General features: G+C 40.3%; 3 protein-coding genes across 3 annotated transcripts in view; 2 read left to right on the plus strand and 1 right to left on the minus strand.

Moving 5' to 3' along the window:
• myo1d (myosin 1D) overlaps nt 1–15,815 on the plus strand; it is a 98,220-nt gene extending 82,405 nt beyond the window's left edge. The window contains exon 22 of the mRNA XM_011488384.4: nt 12,115–15,815. Coding sequence (XP_011486686.1) covers nt 12,115–12,271 — 157 coding nt within the window. The 3' untranslated portion in view covers nt 12,272–15,815. The remainder of the gene's footprint in view (nt 1–12,114) is intronic.
• A 4,386-nt stretch (nt 15,816–20,201) lies between these two features.
• On the minus strand, nt 20,202–24,964 carry cdk5r1b (cyclin dependent kinase 5, regulatory subunit 1b (p35)). Its single transcript, XM_023949618.2, has 2 exons — nt 24,639–24,964; nt 20,202–23,723 (listed from the first exon to the last, which is right to left on the minus strand). Exon 2 carries the CDS (start codon nt 23,492–23,494, stop codon nt 22,586–22,588), a length of 909 nt encoding a protein of 302 aa, XP_023805386.1. The 5' UTR covers nt 23,495–23,723; nt 24,639–24,964; the 3' UTR covers nt 20,202–22,585.
• Nucleotides 24,274–25,266, plus strand: part of LOC101174468 (vesicle-fusing ATPase) — a 46,748-nt gene continuing 45,755 nt past the window's right edge. The window contains exon 1 of the mRNA XM_078937909.1: nt 24,274–24,336. Within this exon, the coding sequence (XP_078794035.1) occupies nt 24,289–24,336 (48 nt within the window). The 5' untranslated portion in view covers nt 24,274–24,288. The remainder of the gene's footprint in view (nt 24,337–25,266) is intronic.

The following is a 25,266-nucleotide window of genomic DNA, read 5'->3' on the forward strand; positions in this document are numbered from 1 at the left end:
CACTGCCGGCAGCCCTCCGCTCTCCCTCTCACTGTCTCACACACATGAGAACAGAAAAACTTTGTATTCTGTCCGAGCTTTGACAATAATATCAGTGTCAGATTACCTGTAGGAGCTCACCTCAATAAATGACAAGTTCAAGCTCTAAAAAACACACCTTATCAATGTTTCCATTAATGCAAATAATGGAATGATTAATTTGTAAGAATGACAAGAAATCGTCTTTGTTTTGTTTTAGCAAAATTTTCCCACCGGGCTAAAATGCTAACTTTGATCGATTTATTTAACTCTTTACAACCATTTGTATCATATTTGATACTTGCATATCTGAGACCCTAATGTCATTTGTAGCATCCAAACTTTCCTTAAAGATCCATTGTTTATATTTTGGTTCATGTTTTCTATCCTGTAGTTCATCATCATTCCACCAGAGGCAGTAGAAGGCCTTTGCTTGGTCATTTTGAAATCGCTGCTTCCACGGAATCTCAAAAGTACTTTTGGGGAAAAAATGTTTTTCCTAATTTTCTAAACTTGATGGTGAGAAGAAAAACTCATCTATTGCTAATCATTTTTTAAATCACTACCAGTAGCTTAGTTGTTGGATTAAAATAATGCAGAAATTTGTTGACAATTCATTCTGCATAACACAGTTACATCATGTGTGGTTCAAGTTTGAGATAGTGGGTAAATAGGGTGCTTTTTTCCCCTAAACACTTATGTCAGTATTTTTACATCATAAACTAATTATTATTGGGTGCAAAAATTGACAAATTTATCAGCCCGGAATATCTTTATCTCACACAAAAAATAAGATAGTAAAATAGGGTTTAAGAAACATCTTGATTCCAAAAAATGTGATTTTTATTTTTTTTCCCCTTCAGTTCTTTGATGTAGTTGTCTTTACAGGGTGAAGGCATTTTGTCAGCAATGAAAACAAAGGAAATAGACAATAAAAATTAAAAACTGTGTTCCCTAATTTATCAAGGGGGTTACATCCCAAAAATAATCTGTGATTGGTGAATTTTGTGAAGTACAATTACAGATGTCTAATGCTAATATATTTATATCTTATTCTTACACTTTTCTATTTCATCAAAGCTGTTACTTGTTTTTCTTTTTAAAGTCCTGATTTGCAACAGTGAGTCCAAAACTCACGAGTCATTTCCTGTAGAATTTGTTCTTTTGGAACTGCCTTCAGTTTTCTGTCAGTAACCAGAGATCATGATAGAATTGTTTGAATCTAATATAATTACTTGGGTTAGGGTTAGACGGTATGTTTTAAATTTGTTCATGTTGATCTGTGAGTGTCCTCGTGCAATTGGAAGCTCATTTTTATCAAACTCTGTAGCGCGGATTATTTTATGTCACTCGTTTACCTTAAGTTGAACCATTCGATGCTCTGAGCTCCTTTGCTTTAGATGTCTTTCAAAATAAACTGTTGTTCCGTCCAGCTGCACCTATTTGACTAATGAAAAGCTTATTTTGGACAGAATCTAAAACTAAATTTGTGCCATTGAGAGCGGTAATTGCATTCCTGAGATTTTTATTTTAGCGTTAAATAATCACTGTGTACTAGTAAGGCAAATGTAAAAACTTGCAGCAACAGTTTATGAACAAAACCGACCAGATCCATATTTGTGGATGTGTGTTGATCTTTTCATCACCTCGCTGATTCTTCAAGGCTCTTAAACTTGACAGTGGTGCAGATGTAGTTAGCATTTACTCGTGGACAGATTTATTTAGGACTCATTTAAAGAGCATTACAGTAGACATTGGTCTGTCATCTGTTCCATCTTTTGCATAGAAACCCTTAAGATTTGTTCCTCCCTGCATAAATCCAATGTTTTTGTTTGTGTTTGTTGTTGTTGTGAGCTCTCTCTTATGGGAGTGTTCAGTCTTACACTCCAGCTGAGCGGCATAATGCATTTTAGGACAGTCTGAGCTGCTGATTGCTTAATGAGTTTCAGAGTGAGTCAGACCCTAATTACAAACACATCATGAGTGTATATTAAATGGAAGGCTCACAATTTTAGCTAATTTTTTCCCCCTTACAGTTAGTTGATGTCAGCTCTTCTTTGTGCCATCATTTGCTCAACAAATTCGGGGACAAAAGCAGAAGGGCAGTATGGTTCCTTTTTGTCATTATTTTGGCTTTTACAATCTGGGAAATGGATGCCTTCAGAAACAGAGACTTCCAGTCAGTGCCAGTCTGAGCCAGACTCACCACAGTGGAGTGTCTGCACGTGCACATCCATCTGTTTGTGTGCATGTGTTCAATCCCCAACATGGCCACTTTTTATCTCCGGCTCTGGTTCCCGTAGGAGTGTGGCTAAAACGCTCTTTCACCACTGTTGCTCCACTCGCCATGTGCAGACAAGCTCTAGTCTAGTCCTGCACAACCAGGAACCCACCCCCCCACCCATGTCTTCAGTGACCTGGACATTTACCCTGTAATCCTCCCCCACCCCGGATCACACATGTTCCACCCAGCAACAGCACCACACCATCTCCCACTGTCTCGCCAATTATTATTAACCACACCACACGGCTCTCCGCCTCCTCCTCCCCTGTTTTCCCTCGATCCATTTCCCTGTCCCTCCTCCCATCTCCGAGTCAGACCCCATGCATTTTCCACTTCCCTCTGTCTTCATTTCCCACCTGCTCTCAATCTCTACATCTCTTTCTCCCCACTTCCCATTACTGTCCCCTTCTGTTCTCTTTAGTGCCACTCTTTCATCTCCCTCAATCCATATTTCTGACACCCCCACGCATGCTATTGTCCACCAACACCCCTTTAAGTCTATGTTCAGCTTCTGTGAAATTCTGAATGTGATGTTGAACATTTACAACGAAACAAGAAGAATGAAAAAACCTGCAATGGAGACATTGATTAGCTTTCAGTTGCAAAACTTGAGGCAGAGCCACTTAACAAGTGAGCAGGCATCCAGCAGTAATGAGCAGCTAATTGCTGCTGTGTGTCTTCTTTAGGTGTATCAACTGTCTAATGCATTCAGGTTAACTCCATTCAGCTGGACAATGGCGGATTGGCGAGAATGGTTCAGTTCAGGTTTTTTGGAGCAGACAGCCTGCTTCCACGTGGCCATGATGACACCCCACAGCAATTAGGCATGCCCATTAATGAAGGAGCTGCAGAAAGTTCCAAAGGGAAACGCCTTTTTTTCCTACTTTTGTTTGCCTGCTAACTTCTTAAAAAGCAGATCGCCGGCACAAGGAGTGATACCTTCTGTTAAACGTGGGGGCCAACAGTTGTTATTGATGGCTGTCATTCACCTGCCGTCCTGTGGGAATAAGAGGCCAGATGTCATTTGGAAAACCCTCTGGTTCAGCTCCTCCTGCATTGGTTGTGATGTGCTCTGTGGATGGCAGGAGGCATTGGAACGGGGTGCAGTTCTTAATAACTTGCACAACAGAAAAAATAATCTTGAGAAAAAATTATGATTAGAAAGAACACGTAAAAAAAAAAAAGCCAGCAGAGCAAGAATGGTAATTCTGAGCGAATAGCTTTTTATGTCTCAATAGAGAATCAATGGGAATTTGACTTCTTAGAACCAGTGGGTACTTTTGCAGACCACCATCCTGAACTTTTTCCATCACACCGGCCCGATCCAAATTCGTCAGGCATGGCATATCAGATACTAACTGCCCTCAATGTCAGATCATTACAAGAATGTCAACAAATGCATCTTTAAACCTCAAGATTGTTTCTTGACTCGACCACTTATCCTTTGTGCTAGATGTCCCTGTCCAGACCGTTAAGTCTGTCATTTATCTTCAAAAATTAAAGGTTTCAACCAAACTGGAAGATTTTGACAAACACCTGAGAAGAACCTTCATTTCTACTCATTTGTATCACGAAGAGGAAACTTCCTTTGGATGCTTGGAGGGCCTTTGGCAGACTTTGATAGTCAGCATCTCTCTCCACTGACTGCAACAGCCCACATCCTGCTTACGCTGCATAACTGTGCAGGAACACAAGCTGAGCAAATCTACAAGGAGTGTTGACATTTCCTCTGTGGTCAAACTTCAACGGGAACCTTCTGGAAGGATCTGACATGAGTTATGACAAAGAATCTGTTCTCATTTCTATCTGCTGTGTCTGAACAACATTAACTATTGGATTTCAGAACTAAATCTTTCAGCATAACTTCTTTGACTTGTGTTTTTCCCTTAATCATGCTCTCTTGATGTATAGATGTATTTGATGTCAGCCTCAGAAGAAACTTCACCACAAAACTTCTATTTTCTGTTATATTCTAGTTTGCCGTTTTATTGATTCCACTGCATTTTTTTAGTTTCTATAAATGAGCTCCTTCATCATCTCAGAATTTTTGAATGCACCTTTTTATCCTTTTGAAAGTTATAAAACACGAGAAAGCAAACAAAGGATGGTGATGCCAGATTTTCTGCCCTTTCTCAGAAATTCATTCATCTTCTTCCATTTATTCCCTTTCGGGGTCACGGGGCTTCCGGAGCCTATCCCGACCACTTGTGGGCAAAGGCAGCCTGGACAGGTCGCCAGTCTGTCGCAGGGTAGAGTGTCCACAATCACACACCCCACGCACTCTCACATTCACAGCTAGGGACAATTTAGATTAACCAGATTAGATTAACCAATTAACCTATGAAGCATGTTTTTGGACGCTGGGAGGAAGCCAGAGTCCCTGGAGAAAACCCACGCATGCACAGGGAGAACATACAGAACATCCACACAGAAAGCTCCCCCCGTTGATGTTCTGTTTCAGGTCCCTGAACCAGGGGCCTTCTTGCTGTGAGACAAGAGTGCTAACCACTGCACCACTGTGCAGCCCTTTCTCAGAAATTCTCGGACTATATTTGTCTTTTCTTCCTTTGTCCCAAATCTTTGTATCTTTTTTATCATTGTATTTCCATGTTGTCCAGATTAACCATAGAGCTTTTAAAATCAGAAATTTGAGTTCCATAAGCTCTACTTATCCATCCTTCCATAAGCTGTCATGAAATTCACTTTACTGTGTTTTACATACCCAACCTGTTACTTAAGTTCAACAAAACTGCATATCTTGGACACAGCTATAGAAATTAACCATCCACTCTGGAAAGTCCTCAGTCAGCTTTCACTTTGAACCCGTCCCAAACTAGATCCACTCTAGAAAGGGATAGATCAATGTTGCTTCTGTTTCATCTGTCAATGTTTCACATCATCTATTAAGATGATTCAACCTTGACTTTTGTGTTGAGAATGCAAACTAGCTTGATGCAGATGTATTTGTGGTGCTGCATGAATGAGGCACAGCGGAGCACGTGAGGCATGTGATGCAGCCAATGTGACACACTCTAAGTGTGACTGTGAGAGAGAGGCTGCGTCAGCGCCGGTGGAAAACCGTAATTAAGCCAAATCTGATGAGAAAAACTAGATACTTTTAAATATGAACTAGAATTCTTTTTTACTTATTTTTGGCTTTATGTCACACTTTTTCTGTATATGCGATATTTTAAAGCTTAAACACTAAATACGATCATTTCTAATTCCCCCCTTGGATTCATTAAATGCTACGGAGAAATATCTGAGTTTACAACAACCTATAACATCTATCATTAATACATGAATAGCTGATCGGTATTAAAAACTCTTAGGCTATCTGCTGTGATAGTATTTGATTAATAGCGATGCGTCTGCTTAAACTTGTGCAAATGTTTTAAGACCCACTTCAATGAAAATGGTGTTTTTGACATGTTCTTGTGGCATTTTTCTGATGATGGAGGACACCTATGAAGAAAATTAACCTCAAAATGTTGTTTTTTATAGTATTACTTTATTTAAAATGTTGCGATTTAGGAGCAGACAAAAAAAATGCTGTTTGAAGAGGGGTGTATTTGTGGCGTAAAATATATACCGGGCAGCCCATGTGTTACCTGCTCTGAGCTCTTAGCAACAGGAGGGGAGGGGGCTTGCTCCACGCCAACGGTCCCGCCCACAAATCAGAGGTGAATTTCTAATGAACTACTACCACTCTGCAGAAACTATGTGCTAGAAAATGACACCGGTTTTTGTTATTTTGGTTAAAAACGGCATAATCACAAATGAAAGACCACTGGGAACACTGATAATCGAGCAAAAGATGATAATTGGGGTGGGACTTTAAACCAAAGCACATTTGCAAATGTTTTCTGTTAAATGTGATGCAGTTTCAGCCCTTATAGCTGTGAAGCTTCGTTTTTAATCAATGGATTTATCCAATATGTTTTAATGTACTTTAAAACTCTGTAGCCAAAACTGTGGAGATCCTATAATTTCTGCCAATCCCACCAAATTTGGGTGTTTGAAGTGTTTGATCTTGATCTATTTGGGGAGTGAAGAAGCTGGATCAATGGCTGCCTTGTCCGTCAGTCAAGAAGGAAGCTTGGGTCTTGCTGCTCCCCAGACCCCGCCTCCTGATGGCTGAACTTGAAGCACACAGACACCCTGTCAGCTTCACCTGCAGTGCATGTGTGAGTTTTGATCCATGCAGTTCTACAAAGTTCAATATTTATGTGCAACAAAAGTGTTTGTGCCCACGTTGCAGAAAAAAATTGATACTATTCTTTGATTTGGACCTTTATTTCTTTGTAGAATACAGAAAAACATCAGTAATCCACAATATTGTTTATTCTGGTTACTTAAGTGAAAAAGTGAGGCTTTACTTTCATCAAAGTTGTGGTCTGTGTTAGTGCAAAGTGCTCTCCTCCCCACGGCGCTCATTTATTTTTTAGACAGCCAGGTACCCTGTCAGTGATGACTCAGAAGAGGGGTTGGATGCTTCAACAGGCTGGAGGTAATCCCGGCTCTTCAACCTGAAAATAGCTTCTCTCCTCATCCTCGCTTTCTGCATCCACAACATTTCTCCTCCCGTCAACTAAAAAGCCTTCAAAAGATAGAGTTCCTTCTGCTCCTTTTCGCCTCATCCTCTTCCATGCCTAGATTCCTTCCATCCAGACAAAGAGAGGGAGCTGTGGGAGCAGATGGGTCTGAGCTGACGTGACATGAAGGGCAAAGATGCACAGAGGGAGTGGAGGGGTTGGAGTAAAACAGAATTGATTTCCCAGTTAGAGAGGCTATCCAGTAATGGTCTAAGTCTGCCCTCAGGGCTCCGACCAGCTCAGGCCAGCTCCTGATGGGAAAGGCCAGCCAGTGGCATTCGGATTCCATTGATCCTGGATTCAAAGTTTAGAAAAGAGGCAGGTTTTTAACTCTGTAAATAAAGTAGGAAAAATAGGTCTCAGGATTCCAAAACAACATCATTAGAAGTTGTAGACTTATGTGACACATTAAAGTTCAACTTTGTCAATAATCTGAGTTTATTGGAACCAAACTTCTGGATGTTCAAAGTAAAGGATCTCTTTAAGGAGTCGTTGACCTTTGCTAGTCCTTTTAATCTAAGGATATATGTATAATTTTTAGACCCCTGAAGGCCTCATGTCTATCTTTTTTTAACAATCATAATTTTCTCAGAAGAGAAACTCCACCTCTTTGTTCGGGGGGAATGAAAACTCTCGTAAGATATTTAAAGAAGCCTCTGCAGGATATCCTAAATATTCCTGCTAAACAACAACACAACAACAGGTGTGAAAAATAACATAGTATAATAAAATAATTACATTTCTAGTCTGTTCATCTTTTGGTCTATGTTTAAATTGTTCCCAGTTGTCTTTTAATTATGATTACGCCGTTTTTAGCTAAAAATGAAAAACCTGTGTTATTTTCCAGAACACAGTTTTTCCAGAGCAGCAGTAGTTAATCAGAAATTCGCCTGTGAGTTGTGGGCGGGACTTTGATCAGGAAACAACCCCACCCCCCACGTCTCATCACCCATAACTGAGAGCTGTCTGTTTACACTTTCCCGCTACTTTACAGCCCCTGACACCCCTACACCCCCTTTTGCAATTGTAATTGTGTTTATGTGTGATGAGCAGTTAGGTCCTCTGTATGTGGACTGATGTCATGGGTGCAGGCAGCACAATTTAATTATGACCGGGGATGAATTTGAGGAACAGAACGGATTAGCCTCACGTTGCTAACAAGCAGATTTGTTGATAATCAAAAGCTGGTCATTAAGCAGCAGAGGCACAGTTTGGTCAGCATCATTATCCAGATTACAGTTTAATTAGAATCTCTAGCATTTGCTCATTTAGTTATTACATTTTTTCCCTTAACTTAGCTGTACCTTTTCATAATTATTTTTAGCAATTTGGAATCGGACATCATGTCTGAGGGGGCTTTAGGGCACACTTTTCATGTGTGCATCCTTCTTTTTTTTTAATTTGCTGTTATTAATCTAATTATAATGCATCCAGAAGTGTATGTCCTTGTTTTAATAATTGTCCTAATAAAAATATTGATTTCTAAGAACTAACTACTAGCAATAATTTTAAAGTTAAAAGGATGAGAAGTATTTAAATGATAAAGGTAAGATCAATCAATCAATCAATCAAACTTTATTTATAAAGCACTTTTCATATAAAAATATAACACAAAGTGCTTTACATTAAAACACAACAAAATATAAAAACAAGTATTGACGAATTAAAAATAAAATAAAAATTAATAAATAAATAAATAGGGCCCCCCTCCCCGTACCTAGCCCCCCACTCCTTTCACACCTCCCACCCCTTAAGTGATGGCAAGGACAATGAGAAATAGGCTTAAATAGGAGAAATAAGATGTATCACCAAGAAATGAGATTTCTGCGAGACCCGTTTGGTGTTCCCACCACAGGTATTGTGTATTTGTGTGTGCGTGTCCGTCTGTGAGGATGCGTTTGTGAGGCCGGCCCCGTCTGACCTTCACGCTGAGCACAGCATCCCCCTCTGGCATCGCAGGAGTGCACCAAGATGGACAAGCGCAGGGCTGAGCGATGGCCAGTGGAAGACACATATATCTCAGCACACTCACACAGGCGCTACCATTGGCTGGCTGGCAGCCATGACAGATGGGGGAGTTAGATTCACATGGGTTACCATGGAAACCAGCATCAGTTTTACCCTGAGCTCTTGCATCCTGAGTAACAGGGCGGCTACAGCTTGCAGGGGAGTGCAGCGTGGGCCGTTCAAGCCTTCCGCCGGTTCTCGTAGGACTTATAACTGTTGTGGAGCACGTCAGGGTTACCAGGTTCACAAATCACCTCCATGATTTAAAGCTGAGGAGCATCAAGATGACAGACATCTCTGGTTGGCAATTGTGTTACTAGGAAAGTGTATCAGGCACTTAAATTTCATGAAAGAGCCACAATAAGTCGATGAAGAGCAGTCATGCAGGTGAAGTTAGCTGACATGTTTGTTATGTCGACTGGATTTTTGGTTGTAGAGATGAAACATTGTTTCAGATTTCTTCAGACTGACGAAGGTCTTTGGATGAGGAACAAATTGTTTCCGTTCTACACGAAAAAGTCCTGTTGACACAACAGATCTGCATACTTTAGATTTCCCTCACTAGCTTCACATATGGTTCTTCTTTCTCATCGTCTCAACCAGAAACAGTCTTTTTCTCAGTCCCGCTCACATTAACAGTGACTCCATTTTCTGTTTCTTTGAACAGCCTCGTGATTTTTGCCATTTTACTTCAACTCTTTGATTCCAGACATTGACGCTGTAAAGCAGCAAATGAGAAAAGGCGCTGAGACTGAGTCTAATGGGATCAGACAGCCACTAAAAGCCCGACTGCTGCTCCTCACCAATCCAGCAGCACCCCATGGATCATTCCTTCCACAGCTCTCCTGCCTGATATCTCAGAGTATTTGTCTTCATTGTGTCAGCCTGTTTGCAGGCACACTCTTACCTTTGTTTCCCTCCCACAATCCTGCGGCTCGCACAGTCATGTGCTTTAGCACTTTGCATAGATTATTTTAAAACTGCAATCAAGCCCTCCAGCAAGAAGTCCTTTTTTGCTGTTCTTTTTGTGTCCTCTTTCTCCTAAAACTTTCTTTATGTGCTGCCATGCCAACTTTTTATTCCCCCAAAGCAAAAGCCTGATTGAGCTTCTACAGCCCAACACAAGCGTGTAAAACCAGTTTCAGAAAAAGATGAAAAGAGGTTGATGAGGATGTCGAGCGATGTGGAGGAAAAAAAGAGGCGGAGGTTAAAGTGCTTCCTAACGTCCGTTATTATGGGAAATGTGGGGAATATAATCCTCCCCCTCATTCCAGTACTTTATTACTCAGCCTTTTACCACACAGAGAAAACAGCCAGGACATCAAGATGAAAGGAGAGCATGTGTGGCTTTTAAACTACAGATAAAACTGTAATACTTACATTTTGGGGCCAGAAGGCTTTCCTAAATTAGCATCATTGGATATTTGTTAGACGCACCATCATCCAATCAGATGTTGCCAAGCTACAAAGAAATGCTAACTAGTCTAAAGATTTCATCCACACATATTCCATTCCTGATTATTGTTTCACATTTTGTATTTTCCTTGTTTTTTCTGAAATGTATTTATTTTTTCCTTCGCCCTTTGTTCTTGGTGATTATGTGGGAAGTTTAGAGATACCATCTATCTGTCCTTCATTCATTGAAATTTTGTTCAGAGCCGCAATGACATGAGTCTCTTTCACCGAAAAGGTTCAAATAGATTTGCTGAGCTTTTATTCTACATTAAACCCACCAGAATTAAAGCTCCTTTACCTGCCTCCTGCCCTGATTCTCATTTTCTTTCATAACTTATCCTTAGAATTGTTCATTTCTGGCATTAGGTTTTATTGATATCTCTGTGGTGTTTCTGTTTCGTCTCCAGTTGTTCGTCTGCCTTCAAGGTTGAATCAGGAACACATTCATGTTTAGCTTGAATTTTAATGATAAAACACTGAAGAATTAACATACATTTCACATCCTATTTATATTACATGTTGATGAATAGTTACATCCGCCAGCATGCAGCCTGTTGCTGTAGTTCAGGATGAAGCCTTAATAGATTTTTATCAAATTCATACCAAGGATTAGGATTTTTGTTGTATTTTTAATGGGGGTGTGTGCCTCAGTGAAATAATGTGAGATATAGACCCGACCCAATTTGTATGGCTGAACTTGAATCAGCGTTTAAACTTTTCTTGTGTACTCTGATCTTCGTGGAGCCAAACCATGTTGGCTTCTGAGATTTGGGTTTTTGTTTCAAACCAATTTTCATCTGACATTTCATGTGACAAAATAGAAACCTGATCTTTGTGAGTCACCTTCACTATAGTGCTTCTGTAAATGAATGCAGTCATTTTCCTTTCAGTCCTCCCCGGTGAGGATGAGGGAAAAGCAGCCAAACCATTGAAAAATAAACATGTTTAATCCTGGATGCTGAAATCTAAAATGGATATAAATGTGTCGCAGATATGGATTACTTTGCACATTTTGCACATTTTACAAGACGTGCAGTGAATTCCTATGTGTGTATGGCCGGAACCTGCCTCCTTTTGGCACCTCCTGAAGCATGCATCAAATGCCCTCAGTGTACAGTGTTCATTTGTCATCGGAGTAAAAATAACCCACAATAGGTGAAATCCGCAAAGTAGAATTATCGATGTTCTAAGGCTGTAACTAAACATTTGATACACTTTTCTCAGACAAGCATGAACATTTCACACTTTTGTCTCTTGTTTAAAATCTCAAATTTCAAACCTTCGTGGACATAAAGTCCAGTTATAGAATGAAAAAAAAGATCTGATCGCGATCAAAGATTCATGTGCTGAAAAAAATGAGCGAACAGCGAGACCCTGGAAGGTGAACCGCGAGATAACATGACCACTGGAACTCCAACTCTGAAAAGGAGCTGCCACCTCTCATTGAAACTTTCTATTGTTGCATATTTCAAGAGGTTGTTTTCGAGAAACAAAGGTCATTAATATCCAATGTTACATGTTTATCCTTATTATGGAGCATCTTATTCCTTGTTTTTTTAGTTGTTTTTTTTTGTTTTTAAGAATAAAAATTTGCCTCAGATCCCCCACATGAATCCTGTTGAACCGTATTGATCCCCTGCTGTTATTGTGATGAAATGAATTGGTTAATCTTCTGTAAAATCACCCATTTTTGCAAATATTTTTCTTCCATATTCCCTGTTTTTTTTTTCATGATTTTTGCTTTTGTCTCCATAGTGAGAAGAGGAAGCTGCAGGTGAACATAGCGAGCCCTATTCAGTGCAGCATGAATGGGAGGAAGTGCACTGTCATGGTTGAACCAAAAACCAACCAATCCCAGCCGGACTTCACAAAGAGCCGATCAGGTTATATCCTGGCTGTTCCTGGAAACTGAAAGGAACCGAAGCCAAAAATGGAACCAGTAACAGCCGCTTTTGGATAAAAATGATGATCATGATGTTTTGATTTTCTTTTATTTTCGTTTTGCAGAGCTGATTTTTTTTTTTAACAAAATAGCTTTGTTGTTGATTTGAGGCTGCTGAATCCTCAGTTTCCAAAGCCCTGCCAAAGTTTTTTTAAGTGCTTTTACAATTCAAAGCACAGCATGATTATTCACCAAAGTTGTGTACTTTTTTATGTTAAAATCCAAATTTTTGTTAATTTGTTCTTTGTGCAATATTTTTTAAGTTTTTTTTTGTTTTTTATGATTCTTGTTGATCAAGGTGAGAGTGAATTTTGGTGCAGAAGTTCCCAGCATCACTGATTTTGCATAAATTATAAACCAATGCTGGTCCAAATATAGGAGCAATTGGAAAAATGAAGGTTTTGCCTAGCTGGGGTGAAAGAAGGCTTTTTGTATTGTGCTAAAATTAATAAATATGTTTGAAAAGGTTCATTCAAAGGAAAATTACTTTTGGTTGAGTGACTAATCAGCTTCATAAGCAAAGGCGCTGGTTTTTGCTGAACAAAATCGAGATTTATCTTAAATCACAGGGTTTCTTGCAGGATGTGTTGAACATATCCTATATAAATGTACAGCACAGTAAAATCTTATATATTCCTTTTTGCTTCTACATTCAAATACTAGAATAGACTTTCGCCCTTGTAATCAATTCTGAGTATAAATATCCACAGCATTTATGTGTTATTGCTACGACAGAAGTAAATGACAGAGATTTAAAGAAGCATTGTTTTCTGAAGCTGCAGTGTTGCTGGCCAGTACTGTGTCCTCCCATCATCCCAGTCTATAGTTTCATTTTGCTGCTTTATAAAGAAGAGTAATCTGCAGAGATCTTTTCTTTCTTTGAGGCAGGGTTCTTCTCCTTCATCACAAATATGAACCCAACTGAAGGAGAGGGAGCTGCACATGTGCAGAAGAGTTCTTAGGTTATGACTTTTTGCTGCAGTAGGGGAGAGGGGGTAGAACACATGGGAGTGGGAGAGCAGCATTTTCAACAGCAGATTCTCGAAATAAATATGTATATATATATAAATATATACATAATTTGAACAAAACCGAGAGGAATCAATTTCCCCTAATTGTGAAATTTGAATACAAATTTACAAATGATGTGACCCCAAATCCTGTTTACTATCTCATACAGAAGTCTGCAACTAACAAGTTTCTCTGGCTGACTTTTATGTTGCGTTTAATATAAAAGCTTCATATTTTGTCATTAATTCCACCTCTTTTTGCAAAAAGGAATGACACTGGACTGATGATAGTTGTGTGTGGAGCTAGAAGGTTTTGGTTAGCTTGCAGTGTAGCCTCTTCCAGCTAAGCCCTGAACACAGCTCATATATGTACAGTGAGTTAAGAGGTGATATCTCTGGTGATGCTGAACATTTATTATTTTGGTCCACTTTGTTGACTTTGGATGTTCCGGTTATTTTTCCATCAAGGTTCATATGTTGTTGTTTTTTCCAAAATTAAAGGACATCTTTCATCCTTTATAAAATTTTGAGCAATTATTTAAAATTTCAGTTCATACTGAAAACCACTTTTTGCTGCCTCTAAGAGAATTCGAGTTTCTGTTCCACTGTGCACAAGGGAAACACGGATGAAGCCAAAGGAAGCGTTTGTGTCTTCTGCAGCAGAGGCTGCCCTTGTCCCGGTATTTGATCAAGGGCTTTGAAGCGGAAAAAGAGCTGTTTAGGGAAATCGCTGCATTCATATTATGGATTATGCTAGTGACATTGATGCTGTTAATAGAAAGCCTTCAGAGGAGGCACAGGAGTGAGGCGCGTGTTCGTGTGGTTTATCAAAGTGCAGCCCTGCATATCCTGCTAACCTCCCACAGGATTTCCCTGACTCCTCTCTGCTCATCATTAGGATGGACACTGTCACTTCTCTTCTCTGTGCTGCTCTTGCTGCAAAAAAAAGGGGGGGGTGAACAAAGCCTTGCTTGGCCTCCTCTTCTCGGCTGCTTCTCCTGCCCCCCCCCCCCCCCCCCCCAAGTCATCCCTCCTTCCCTACTTTCTTTATGTTTTCAAATCACTTGGCTCCTTGCCTAGTAGGACTAGCTGTCCCATCCTGCAGGATAGAGAAGGTATTTTCTTTCTTTAGCTTTCACTTCCTCACTTCCCCTCCAGCTATCTAGTTATAAAATGGAAAACAAAAGCTTACTTCTAAATCTTTTTTCTAAAATCTTATTTTATGTTATTTTATTTGCCAAAACTGAAAACACTAAAACTCAAAATCTGTCATTTTTCTACCATTTATTTTCAGTTTCAAAATATAAATCTGCCAATTCTGAAATGAAAATCATAATTTACAATAACAAAGCACAACCGTATTATTCTTTTCTAAATAAAAGTGAGTTGCAAGCTGACCATAATCTATCCACCAATCATCCATGAACATCTGTCAGCAGCTGTGGAGCTCTCCAATCCCCCTAGTGTAGCAGTTTTTATGTTTTTATGGAGTATTAGTGCTCCATATGCTAACTTCTGTTTTTTCGGTAAAGGTTTTGGACTAAACTGATTAAACTTTTCCTTTTAGTCCTGTAGCCTTCAGGCTGATATCTGAGCTGTTTAAGTTCCTCAAACATTCCCATTCTTGCCAGTTTTTCTCCATAATTCCCTGCAGCAGAACATGCAAAGGGAAGGCTGAGGATTTATGTAACCACACGTTTTCTATAGGTCTCAGACATGGGCGGGGTTAGGTTTTTGCCTCCATTTATTACTTGATGTTTTGACCTCAAATCTTCCTTAAAAACCTTGAATCATCTTAAGGCTCCAGTATTTCCTAAAACAGTTTTGATCCTTACATGTTTTTGTCATTTCTTTCATTAAAAACGCACACTTTTTCATGACTTCTGACACTGAGCTCTCCTGGTAAATTTGATCTTTTGAGAAACCAAAAGTAAATCGTTTTTCTGCTCGTATGACTCTGTTTGTAGATTTTTTTTCTCAAAAAAGAAGGATATCTGATTTGCTTTTTTGGTTTTGGAATAAATGGAAATAAATTAACTTTTTCTTAATTTCCATTTCTGGGTACAGACTGGTTACATTATTAGTTCTGGCGGGTTTTCTTTTTTATTGTTGGGGTGAGTTGATAAAATAATTGTTAACTAATGAATCCTTAATTATAACATTGATTCCCATAGTCATTATTTTAAGTAACAATAGTTACTATTTTTTAAGTAACAATAGTTTCTTATTACTTAATAAATCCAACACTGTTGTATTTGTGCCATTTTTTTCATTTATTTGTTTTCTCTTTTTGTTCTGACATTTCTATTATCAAACCTGTTGATATGAGTTAAAGGGAGACAAATGTCCTTTTCCTGTAATTTATTCTGCTCTCAATGGATCAAAAACTTCTGTATGCCCAGTAATTCTAAATGTGCCTCTTTTTTTTTAATTAAGTTTCTATCTTATGTAATATTTTATGAAGGTAAATATAAATAAAATGTATTATCCAAAATCTCTAAAAACGTGTTTGTGTGTTTTTAGTATAAATTCAGGTGTCTATCATGTTCCTTCTTAAAATAAAATGTCACTAGTCATTTAGAATATCTTAGCATTCATGCAACACAAACTGATTTCATTCCAAAGTGACCTGAAGTCAGCTGGCGGCTCCAACACTTCAGGGCTGATTCACCCACAGGTGGTGTTAAGAAGGCAGAGACCCCTGTGCCGTTGGCATGGCAACGCCTCTTCCTCCAACCTGTTTGTCAGCAGACACTTCGGCAGACCTCATCGTGATCTGAGGAGAGATGGAAGACTGTTTCTTCAATGGAGTGACTAAGACAAACTTGAATGGAGCTGAGTGAATGATGTGCCTGCAGGGATCTGAGCTGAGCTCGTCTGTCTGGATCTTTCTGCATCATCTTGTGGTTTCAGCAACATTATTATTTATTTATTTTTGCTTAAAATCTTATGTGGATGAAGACGTCACTGAAATGTATATGTATAAATTATTTTCCATTTAAAGAATCTAAAATATTTGTTTGCTGAGGTTGTCTCAAAGCAAAAAAAACAGCCAAACGATTATTATATTTCCATTCAGTCCAGATTGACCTAATTGTTTAATAATAGATTACATAAAGGACCAAAAGATTACATTGAAAGGCTTTTGGTGTAATCCCTGTTCTCAGCACACAAACAGGTGTGGATGGAAATGAAACATCTATCCAACTGGAAGATTCGGAATAAACCACCTGCAGAACTAGACTCTACATCATTCATCATGTTTCCATCTGCAGTGACTGGTTAAACCTTGAGAGGAAGGATAAAAACACAGGAACATCTGCATTACGTCAAACAGGTTAGCAACAGCAGAAACAAAGAATAGAATCCGACAAACGCAAAATCCCTGGAACAACTGTTACAGGAGAGCAGTAACAAGTTATTCATTTCAGCAATAATAAGAAAGCAGAGCAGCAGAACATCTTTAAACTGTAGCAGAAATAAACATGATGTAGACCAAAAAACAGATCTGTTAGTAACTAGAAATAGACAAGCTCAAAACCCTGAATGTCTCAGGACACAAAAAAGACGTCTAAACAGCAACAGTTAGAGAAGAGGACGGAGACACAAAAACGCAAATATCTTTAACCCCTTGACCCCCATTTGTAGCTATAAAAAACCAATGTTTCACTTGTGTGAAATCTTTGATAACTAAATTAAAGTAATTTTGGTGCTGATGTGGTTGGACCCATATTTGCATCAGTAGGTGTCAAAGGCTACAATATAGGAGACATTGGTTAGAAAAAAAACCCGCAATCAAACCTAATTGATTGCAAACCTAATCAAACGGCAGTGCATCCTAAAACAATACTTGGCATTATCAAAAAAAAAAAAAAAAAACAGATGAAGTATTTTTCTTATTTTCTTATATATCTTCAACTAAATCTTGAAACAGTCATAACTTTTCTCCACCACCTCTCCTCCTAAATGTGTAGACCTGGTTTGAAGTCTATATGCAATGTGAAAGAAATTCATGTTTCCTGTGTAATGTTGTTCATTCTAATGTGTTTTGATGAAAAGCCTGTGTTCTTTTTATGATAAGGTCTTAGCAATCATATATCTGACTTATTTTAGGATCCATTTCACACTTCCACACTACCCATACAAGATCATACCACTGCAATAACTATCATGTTTGGCAGATATATTGGCTTTTGCCCTCTACTTGTTTATTTTCTATCTCAAGAATGTCTCTCATAATCTGAGCAGCCTTTTAAAAATTTTAGTTAATTCAATAAATTCCACTTTTTTGCTTCGGCACACAAGCAGGTTTAAAGTTGCTCTCCACAGCCCCCTGCAGCTGTCAGAATAAGCAGAATAAACTTCCAGCTGATGGAGCTCATCACCAGGATCTCCAGGCTGCCAAAGCTCACTGTTAGTTGACAGACAAAATTGCAAAATAACGGATGAGCGGAATTTTTCAAACACAATTACATGTCAGTATCATAAAACATGCAAAATGTTGGCTCAATTTCACCAGATAATGGTCTTCACATAGCATTCAACAGCATGTTAGATTCCCATTTCTGTCTGTTGCTCTAAATGTAGGAAAAATGTTGCTGATTTCTGTGTTTTCTTGCTGTTTTGTCTCATTTCCAAGTAGTTCCAGGCTACCACAGACAAATAAGATGCTGGTCTTGGAGAGAGTCCAGCTACCCGGCGATAGAGGTCCATCTTAATTACTTATACAATGACAAAACCTCTAAAGGGAGAGCTTTTCTTTTTTTTACGTTAACAAGGCCTGTACTGTATTGTGGAGCCTTTTTGAGTTGCTAATCCTGCATGATCCTCCAGGCGTGTTGATGCTGCTGACCTGACTTGTTCTTGAAAACATCCAAAGGTTCTGTATTGAAGTTTATCTGTTTGTTGTGCTTTAGTTCTGTCTGATGTGAAACTTAAAATTCCTTCAGACTCATATTGATTGCTTCTCTCATGCTCTTCTGCTTTGAACTGTTGCACTGAACTGTTGCCTTACATGTTCAACTAATTATTTCAAAATATTATGAACTACATTTACTGGCCACTTAATTTGATACACCTGTCCAACTGCTCATTAATGCACATTTCTAATCAGCCAATCACATGGCAGCAATTCAATGCATTTAGACATGTAGACATGGTGAAGAGAATCTGCTGCAGTTCAAACTGAGCATCAGAATGAGGAAGAAAGATGATTTATGTGACTTTAATGGTTGTTGGTGCCAGATGGGCTGGTTTGAATATTTCAGAAACTGCTGATCTACTGGGATTTTCACCCACAACCATCTCTAGGGTTTACAAAGAATGGTCTGAAAAAGAGAATTTATTCAGTGAATGGCAGTTCTGGGGGCAGAAATGCCTTGTTGATGCCAGAGGTCAGAGGAGAATGACCAGACTGGATGGTGTCAGTACTTGGCGTCAACTGTGGACTGTTCACGGGGGGAGATGGGTGGTGGGTTAGGTGGGTGGAGAGGGAAGAAGGTGTTTAGCATCTTGACGGCCTGGTGTACGAAGCTGTTTCTGAGTCTGGTGGTGCTGGAGCGGAGGCTCCTGTACCTCCTCCCCGAGGGCAGGAAGCTAAACAGGTTTTGTACAGGGTGGTGCCCGTCCTGGAGGCGGGTGGTGTATATGTCCTGCAGGGAGGGGATTGGTGCTCCAAAGATTTTCCTGGCTGTGTTTACTATGCGCTGCAGGGATCTTCTGCTGTTGTCTGTACAGCTACCCCCCCACACAGTGATGCAGCTGGAGAGGATGCTCTCAATGGTTCCTCTGTAGAATGTGGTCATGATGGCTGGTGAAGCACTTGACCTTTTCAAAGTCCACAGGAAATATCTTCTTGAGAAAATGTGTCTTAGTGAGTAAAATTTTTCTCTTAAAAGAATAATTCTCAGTAAGACCATTCTACCCCATTGTCTTTTTTTCAGTTTTAGGAATTTTTGACCTATTTGTAGGGGGGTTAGTATTGCAATGTGAGCAATTGCTCCCCACTGAAACCAACCTCCCGTGGTCATTTGAGGAACTGCAACTGTCACAAGAACAGGCAGAAATCTGGTTCCAAATGCAGCAGGTTTATTAGCTCAGCTGAAAGTCAACAAAGCGAAATCAGGGTCAGGCAGGCAGGAGTCGATAACAAGGATGGGAGGATCAGATGGGAAATTAGAATATTCAGGATCCAGGGGAGAGTCGGGGCAGGCAGCGTCAGAGGCAAAACAGGGTCATGAAATCATCAGATCAGATCAGATCAGATCAGATCAGATCCTAACGCTTGGTAATGCTGGGAAAGTAACACAAAATATACTTCACACTAAGTAAGTGAGGCTCAGTGCTGTGCTTAAGTGTACTGTGAGTGATTGCAAATGAGAGTCAGCTGTGTGGCATCCAGAAACTGTGCGCTGGGGTTGCTGGGAGATGAAGTGAATTTTGAACTCTGGAGACAGTTCCCACGGTGACCAGAGGGGGAGGCAGAGCTCTAACTTCTAACAGCAACATTTGGTACTTCCAGGTTAGCTTAATTAGGTGGCTTGGTAAAACTGCATCATTAAGTCAAAAAATCAATCAAGTAAATGTTTCTGCAGAATGCTAAAAGATCATAGCATAATATGGCGGCAGACCAATCTGAGGCTATTAAACAAAATGTTACCAGAAGCTCCATAAATGCGTTCTTACAGGATGTTGACTGCAATGCCATTTACCACAGATTTGGTGGAGAACTGCTTGCAGCTTAGGAGTTTCAGTCGTGGTCTTAAATAAGCAAGTAAAGATCAATAAAGTGAAGAATGATGTGCTGGCAGGGGAACTGTAACCAGAAATGCTCCGTTGGAGACACACATGAAAAAGCAGCTCTATCTGGAAGTGTAATAAGACGAGCAACGTCCCAGAACGATGAGTGCATTTTATTTTTTCATCACAGTACAAAAATAAATTAAAATAAGCAGAAATAAACTCAAAAAAAATTTCCATCACAGCATTGGGCTTTTTTTTCATCAAAAAGAGAATAGTTTGTCCAATGACCCCTCCTCACCTCCAGTACCAGAGCTGTGACTCACCCTAAGAAAACGACACATTTGTCTGTACAGATACAACACGGCTGTCCATTCACACGCTTTCACCCATTCATCTGCACAAACATGCAGCCCACCGATGCCCTCCTCTTTTTTAATCACTTTAATGTTTTTTTTTTTTAATCTACAACAAGATACAGAAAAGAGTTTGACAGAAAAATCTTTAACTATCACTGGAGACATTGTTGTAATTATTTTATAAGCTTATAAACAACTAGTCAGTGAAGCAAAAATGGCACCTCGGAAATTATGTAGGATGAAAGAAAGAAAATATTTGGGGTGGGGTTTTTGAGCATTTTTCTGTCACATTAGAAGTTGAGTCCACTTATATTTTAAATTTTACAAAAAAGTAGCCATTGTGGGTGCACATCCATGTCTACATTTGTCCTTAGCAGCAAACATAGGAAAACCATGTTTTCTGGTAGCAGTTAAACTTTAGAGATTGTTGGACCTGCAGTGGAGATGGAAATATGCATTTTTTATGCGCTCTGCATACCTTCTCTGTTGTCGTCAGGGTGTTCCCTCAGCACACTAGCGTTTGTCATTTTTAGCTCAGCGGTAAATCTGATTTAAAATGAGATTTGGCCAAGTGAAGGACCTCCTGCTTCTGAACATGTGCACAAATTTGATGCTGGCGGATCATCTCCAGCACTCTGCTTTTCAGTGCTGCAGATCACTGATATTTTCCTCTCCTGGGAAATGTGGCTACTTGTGAGCAGAACCGGAGTTTGGGTTTGCTCCTAAACTACAACTTAGACGTGTTTTCAAGGCGTTTTTTTTCTAAGCTCCGCCTGGCAGAGTGTGAACGAGGATTTTCCATTGGTGACGGTCAGATCTATCGGTGGTTTTCATTCACAGGCTTTTCAGCGACACTGGCTAAAACCCTGCAACATTCATTTGCACAGACCAGATCAATCTTCATTCCCACCAAAGATATGCACACCTGCAAACCCCCCCCCCCCCCCCCCTTAGTCTCCAATGATGATCCTCATTTACACTGGTGACCTTAAATAAATACAAATTAGGAGTCTATAAGTTCAGGAAATCCACCTGTTAAGGAGATTTCCATCAAGGATATGGCACTATGATGACATTTTCACTGCTGAATAATGAGCACAAAATCCAACACTGTTTTAAAAGTGTTTGCAACACAACGCTTCGACCAAAAAAAAAAATAATAATGTGAGAACTTCCCTGGTAAACAATTAGCCTATTTTTGGCAAGCAAAGCTAAATAAACTATTGTGATTTTGTTTACAGCATTCTCTAATGCAAATGCGTTTCCATTACAAATCAAGTATAAACCTAATAGAAGCTCCTTCCTTCCAGGAGGCAGTAAAATTGCATGGCACGCGTGCAAAACATTATATTTCTAAGTTAAAAAACAGAAACTTGTTCCAAATAAAAAGCAATAAATAAGCCTCAAGTTGTGTAAGGAGTAAAACATCCACTTTTTTTTCCTAGATGAAAATAATGTAGTCTTGTCTGAACAAACACATTATGTCTGCTGTCTTTGAGTCCCACAAAGCGGTTCTCACAGTCCATCATGGTCCAAATTTTAGATCCAGCATGGATCCTATTTAGTCCTCCAGGTGGTCAGATATGCATCACTGCAAAAACACGCTACAGGGGTGAGCGGCTCTTCCAGACCTGAGGGTGCAAAGCCAGGCGAGCCATGGCCCTCGCCGTCTTGCAGCAGGTAGTGCACATCCCACAGTCAGACAGTCGTTTGGTTACTGGTGGGGCTGCTGCAGCCTCCGAAATCTCCATTCGCTCCTTGAGATCCAATTTTGAAAAAAATCTTTCTCTTCACTTTGTCTTGGAATAACATTTCTCAATCTTTGCAAAAGATTTACTCAAATCTGCCTTTTTTCGTCACACCTCCCTTCATTTCCCATGTAATCCTGACAATCACAGGAATAAAAACACCATTTCATTCAACATAAACCATCACCAGCGTAAGCTTCTCTTCGTCTATCCGAAAGCTGCAGATTTTTGTTTTTCCTGTTTGATACAAAGTAGCTACAAATGTTAAACACTTTCTATAAGTGGCTTTACTTCTAAGCAATTTGGTAATAAATAAATAATAAATATTGTCATAAATAATCCTTAGAAGGGGTCAAAATGCCAGACTGGAGAGAATGACCCCAACCCCTCCCCCCACCCTTTTCCCACCCTCCCTCCCCCGGCATCTCCTCATCGGTCCAGGCCGATGAGGAGGCGGGGCCTTTCCTCCTCCTTTTGGCTCTCGTTCTTCAGGTCGGCAAACACCTGAGTGAAGTAGTGAGGGTCTGAGTTGATCTGGAGCATCTTGGCGCTCATCAGATTGATGATGGACAGGCAGCGGTCCCAGAAGGTCTCCTTGGAGCTCTCCACCAAGAAGGGCTTGAGGGGGTAGGAGATCTCATTGCCCATGTAGGAGTAGGACAGGTAAAGGCAGGTGAGCAGCACGGCCTGCAGCTCGTGCTCCGTGGCCACCTCAGAGGAGACCACATCGCGGCAAAGCATGTAGACAAAGACCACGTTGGCAGGAGTGATGAAGCCCTGGTCCTGCCAGCCCTGAAGCAGCAGAGACCGGTCTACACTGCGCAGCCACAGCACTGGGTCAGTGGGTGACAGATGTTTCAACCTGTAGCAACGTCGGCACAAAAACTCCCCAAGACAGCGGAGCAGCTCACTGGTGGAGGCCTGGACAATCACTCTCTTAGGGGTCCCGGGGGCCGCGTTGGAGTTAGTCAGAGGGGCCTTTTTGACTGAAGATGTGGTGTTGTTGGAGCTCTTGGTGAGAGTGGGCGTGCTCTGATCCTGGGTGAAAGTGGACAAGTTAGCACAAGACTGTGACTTCTTCAGGTTCTCATTGTTCAAGTGGGTGACGTTGTTCTGGTAGGTGCCATTGGGCTGCACTTTCTTAGAGCTTTTCTTCTTAGCCGACACAGCTACAATCCGCTTCCATGGGAGGACGTTGATGAGTGAGTGGCGCTTCAAGTTCTTGTCTTTGGCGTTCTTGCTATTCTGGACGGCGGTGTAGTGGCCCACAGTCGCAGGTCCATCTTCGAACAGAGCCGCCTTCCGGTAACTGGGGGACAAGGACAGCACGGTTCCCATGGTGACTGCAGGGGATGAGGCTGGGAGCTTCAGCAGTACCAGGTCACAATGTTTTCTGTCAAGCGGGAGATCCTGAGTGTCTCAGAGTCTCAGATGTTTTGGGAGGTGGGAATCCCGGGCTGAAGGGTGTGGGTAGACATAGAACAGACTGTTGAGAGTTCTCAAAAGAGGAATGATTCACCTCCGTCTGTGCTGTTGCTGCTGATTGGCCTCCACTCCAAATACGCTGCTGAAATGGGAAAAGATCAATGATCACATTTGCTGAAAATTTAAAGTAAACAAGTTTAATATCATAAATGTTTTTATTTAGCTTTAAATGTTGATTCAGAGGTTTTCCTGATAACATTTAGTCTCATTATTTTTAACTGAATTTTCTTCAGAAACTGCTGGAATGCACAAACCCTAAAAGCAGAAATAAACATATATGCAAATCATTCAAATAGCCATTTCCGCCCAACAGATTAAAGAACAGCAAGGAATTAAAATGAGGGGATTTGAGCCCCACATGTGATTGAAGTGGACAGAACATCCATAATCGTTTTACAGTGTGAGATTTCGACGCAATGGCCGTCGGAGAAGGCTGCTGTCGCGACGCGCCTCTCCGCTGCTAAAATGGAAGGCAGGGATGTAAACACCACATAACAGGTGAAGGTCGCGTTTCACGAGTCTCCAGACACGCGTAAAAGCACTCACACGAATTCAAATGACATTTATCAACCTTAAAATGCACCAGAAAAGAGAATAAAGGACGGGGTTTTTTTTTGCGCAGAGACCGTCGAGGTTTCGGCTTGCGCATGATCCAGGAAGCTGCGTTCTTCTTCATTCTACCGTCATCTGATCAGGTAGATTCAGTATTTGGATTAGAATACAAATATATAACCTTGACTATAAATAAAAGAACAGTCTGATTGATTGTACATCGGGATCTCTCCATGGTGCTGAAATTATGTCACGAGAAACTCGGATCAGACCATGTCGCAAAAAACAACAGGCTGTTTCCCTTTCTTTAGACCTCACAGCTAGCTTTTGTTGCCTATATATTTTAATATTAACACAAAGAATTTTTGAAGATGGGTTTTGAATCTACAATGTTTAGAATTTAAGCAGCTCGATTGTTCCCATGATCCTCAGTCAAAACACTCACCAGATCTCCAGCTCAGAAAGGTGACTCCCCTCGTCTCGAGCTTTTTCTTTCTCAAAACACGTATTCAAAACCTTAAACCATTTCGAGCAATTCGCAGATGAACAAAATGCATACAATCCACGTCGCGACGATAAAAAATGGAAAACAGATTTTAAAGAGGGAGTCGAGGAAGACTGAAGGCGTCGGTGGTGCGCAGACGATGGTGTGCAGTTGTGGAATGGATGCTCAGATGAGGATGTGCTCGTGGTCCTGTTGGCTGTGAGATTCGGATGCTGCGAGGGCTGATGTTGTGTTGCTGACTGTGTGAGTGCGGCTAACGCAAAGGCGGTGATGGGGCGCCGCTGTGCGCTCTGTGCGCGCGCTGCCCCTGATGACAAATAGCCCCGCCTGCAGACAAGTAGGGAGGTGATTCTGTAGCATAATTAAAAATAAAAGTCAGTACCAGAAATGCTTTTTCATTTTCAAAATGAAGCTGCATTTTTTGACACAAAATTAAAATGAAAAGACTATCCTTCAAAATGCTTTTTCATTTTCTTCTTCAACACCGCTTGTTCTGTCACTTAATTAAAATGATAATAAAAATGGTATTTGACATTTCATTTTCAAAAAGTTCTCGGGTAAATGTGTA

The sequence above is a fragment of the Oryzias latipes genome, chromosome 19 (genome assembly GCF_053564925.1).
Source record: "Oryzias latipes strain Hd-rR chromosome 19, Olatipes_Hd-rR_3.1".
In the NCBI taxonomy this organism is placed as follows: domain Eukaryota; kingdom Metazoa; phylum Chordata; class Actinopteri; order Beloniformes; family Adrianichthyidae; genus Oryzias; species Oryzias latipes.

Coding starts and splice junctions, on each gene's coding strand:
- cdk5r1b (XM_023949618.2), bottom strand. CDS start 23,494: ATGGGAACCGTGCTGTCCTTGTCCCCCAGTTACCGGAAGGCGGCTCTG.